General features: G+C 35.7%; 1 protein-coding gene across 1 annotated transcript in view; it reads right to left on the minus strand.

Annotated features, from left to right (window-relative positions):
• Positions 1-2,822, minus strand: part of LOC100546990 (fibrillin-2) — a 198,981-nt gene that overhangs the window by 57,828 nt on the left and 138,331 nt on the right. Inside the window, exons 18-19 of the mRNA XM_010726029.3 lie at positions 1,609-1,836; positions 1,127-1,252 (exon numbers count right to left, since the gene is read on the minus strand). Of these exons, the coding sequence (XP_010724331.2) occupies positions 1,127-1,252; positions 1,609-1,836 (354 nt within the window). The remainder of the gene's footprint in view (positions 1-1,126; positions 1,253-1,608; positions 1,837-2,822) is intronic.

The raw sequence follows: 2,822 nt of genomic DNA on the forward strand, positions 1-2,822 counted from the left end.
GAAAGAAGAAAAAAAGAAAGAAGAAAAAAAGAAAGAAGAAAAAAAGAAAGAATCAAAGACTGAGTAATTCATTTTTCACGACATGTAAGAATCTTCTTTGCCTCGTTATTCCACATCAACAGGTTTCTGTTGGTAGAACAGATGTTCTCATACAAGTGTTCTCATACACAGATGTGCAGAGGTGTGGAATGATAATCCATGTGGTGGGCCTTGGATGTCACTGACTGTGTGACTTTCTACAGGCTTTATAAAATATTTTGATGCTAATATAAAACAAACAAACAAAAAGTCTCCCACTTAAAAAATCTGTGTCTCTATTACTGTTCAGTGGAACATTTTAATCAGAATAAACTTTCCGTGAAAAACAGAACCAAATGAACTTTTGTAGGGAGAATTTTTTTGACCTATTCTTGTTAGATTAGAAATAAAGTTAGTTAAACGCATTTCTCATCAGTGCAGTCACTACAAAAACAAGGAAATCACCAGTTAGGGCAACATTAACGTCCAGACCAACCTCAGTTAACATGCCTTACCACCCACACTTCATATTACTTAGACTCTCTCCTGTGTGGTAAAAAAAACCTCCTTCATTTTCAACAGAGAACCACCCACAATGCAGGCATCCAGGTTCTCATAATCGGGAAACTATCACACTTATCTTCCATTTCAGCTTTCTAGGCAGTAAATAACAAAATACTAAACTTTTAAATTAAATGCATGCCTCTTCTTGAGTTAACACATTGCTGTCAGAATTGCACAGGTATTTCTGTATGTGCTTAGCTACCACATCTAAGTGAAAAATAATCAGTACTGGAGTCTCTCAGTTCATCTGGTAAGAAGAAAGTGAGTTAATCTGTAAGTTAAAATGTTGAAATTAGCTTTACTGGTGACTTTATTTATTTTTCATAATGACAAGCACTTACAGCACCAATTTAACAGATTCTTAATGTCCACATATCAAAAGAAAATCAAATTAATTAGAGAATCACTTTCTGAAAGGAAGACAGTTATCCACTTCGACCACAGATTAGAAATTGAAGAAAATCAACTGCATTAAACTCCCAGATCACTAAGCTATGTAACCGTCACAAGTTCCTTTAAAAGCCAGAGAAAATGCAAGACTTACCTGTACAATTTCTTTCCTCCATATCTAAAGCAAACCCATTGTTACACCTACATTTGAAACTTCCGATTGTATTCCTGCATTTACCATTCATGCACATACCAGGGAATACCTTGCACTCATTAATATCTACAAAAAAAAAAGATAGAAGGCTTAATTATTTTAAATATTTATTTACTTCTATTTGTATTTATGTTTATATATGTAATCGAAGCTTCCTTTTCCTTCTTTCCTTCTTTTTGGCATAAAAGGAGGAGTCAGAGCAGCAGGAGACACCACTCAGGGCTGGGGAAGGGGAAATAACTGAGAAGGATGAACACACAAGCAGTAGGTTTTCCACCTGTAATGCCAGCTCTGTAAGGCAAACATATTTACAGTATCTCTCATCTCAAGTACGTAAGAGATACAAACCCTGGCATCTCATTAGAATGGTCAACAAGATGTAAGTATAATTTTAAATCCATTACATAATAATTAATTCTTGCCTTTATAAAATGGTCTGCCAGTTAGAATATCTCCTCTGTTGGAAAAACCAGGACCTCTGGGGCACAGAGCCTCATATTCCTTTGTACCAGGCTTTGGACACTCCTCACAGTCAGAGCCCCAGGCAGCACCCACAGCACAACAGCAGGCATCCATACGAAATTTGCCAGGTACAGACTGAATGCATTCATCTTCATCCCATTTCAGGTAACACTGCTCCGTGCGAATATCTGTCCAATTTAAAACAACAAAGGGAAATGTTACATTTTGGTGGGGTTTTCTGTCTTTCAGAAGCAGCTGTTTCCAGGGCATGATTACTTATGTGATCCTCAAGACAGATTTCTGCTCAAGATACTATACACTGCACAGAGTTGAAGTTTGAAATTGCTGTTGGTAAGCTTTCAAATCTCTGCTGTATCGCATAGCAGTAGAAGTATTTCTCTAAATGCTAACTTCTGCAACTTAGGAAAACGTCTCTGAATTTCAAACATCCTGAAAACTGTACAAATAACAGGAAACAGACAATTGCAGCAGTGTTAAAGAAGATATCTATGATTCCACATTCTCCTAGTATGACTAAAATGGACTGGAAGCCAGAATATTTGATGCGATATACTGAACTGGAAATTAGGCTTTAAGAACCCTATCATAACACTTTTATTTACTTAGCACAAAAAGCTTTGGAGAAAATGCTATATTTAAAAAACAACACTAAAGATCTGCTGAACTATTTTCTATACACATCTTCCAACATTTTCCAATATGAGTGACCTTATATACATCCTAAGGTAAACAATTCAGACGTATAAGAAATGGAAATTGTTTGAAGAATATTTATGGTTTCCTGCAAAGTTCCTCATATCAACATCATATTTATTTTCATTTCAACAGATTCAGCAAACATAATCTAATAAATACTTGTTATCACTAAAATCATTCCAGTGGACCCTGCAGAAAACAAAGTACTTGAGAAATATATGCCACAGTGCTTATGTAGCATAGGAGAAAGCATGTATCTTGTAATGTAGAAGGATGTTTTTTCATTGAAATAGGAAAAGAAAAAATGGATTTGAGGGTAAAGCAATTCTGTGCACTGCTTGAAAACAACTCCACTGCTGCAACTACCTCTTCTTACAAAGTTTCTCACTTAGAAGTAATACAGGGTTGAAGGCCACAGATGACAGTGCTGAAAAGAGAACTGATAAGAATAGGATAA

This window comes from Meleagris gallopavo, chromosome Z (genome assembly GCF_000146605.3).
Source record: "Meleagris gallopavo isolate NT-WF06-2002-E0010 breed Aviagen turkey brand Nicholas breeding stock chromosome Z, Turkey_5.1, whole genome shotgun sequence".
Classification (NCBI taxonomy): domain Eukaryota; kingdom Metazoa; phylum Chordata; class Aves; order Galliformes; family Phasianidae; genus Meleagris; species Meleagris gallopavo.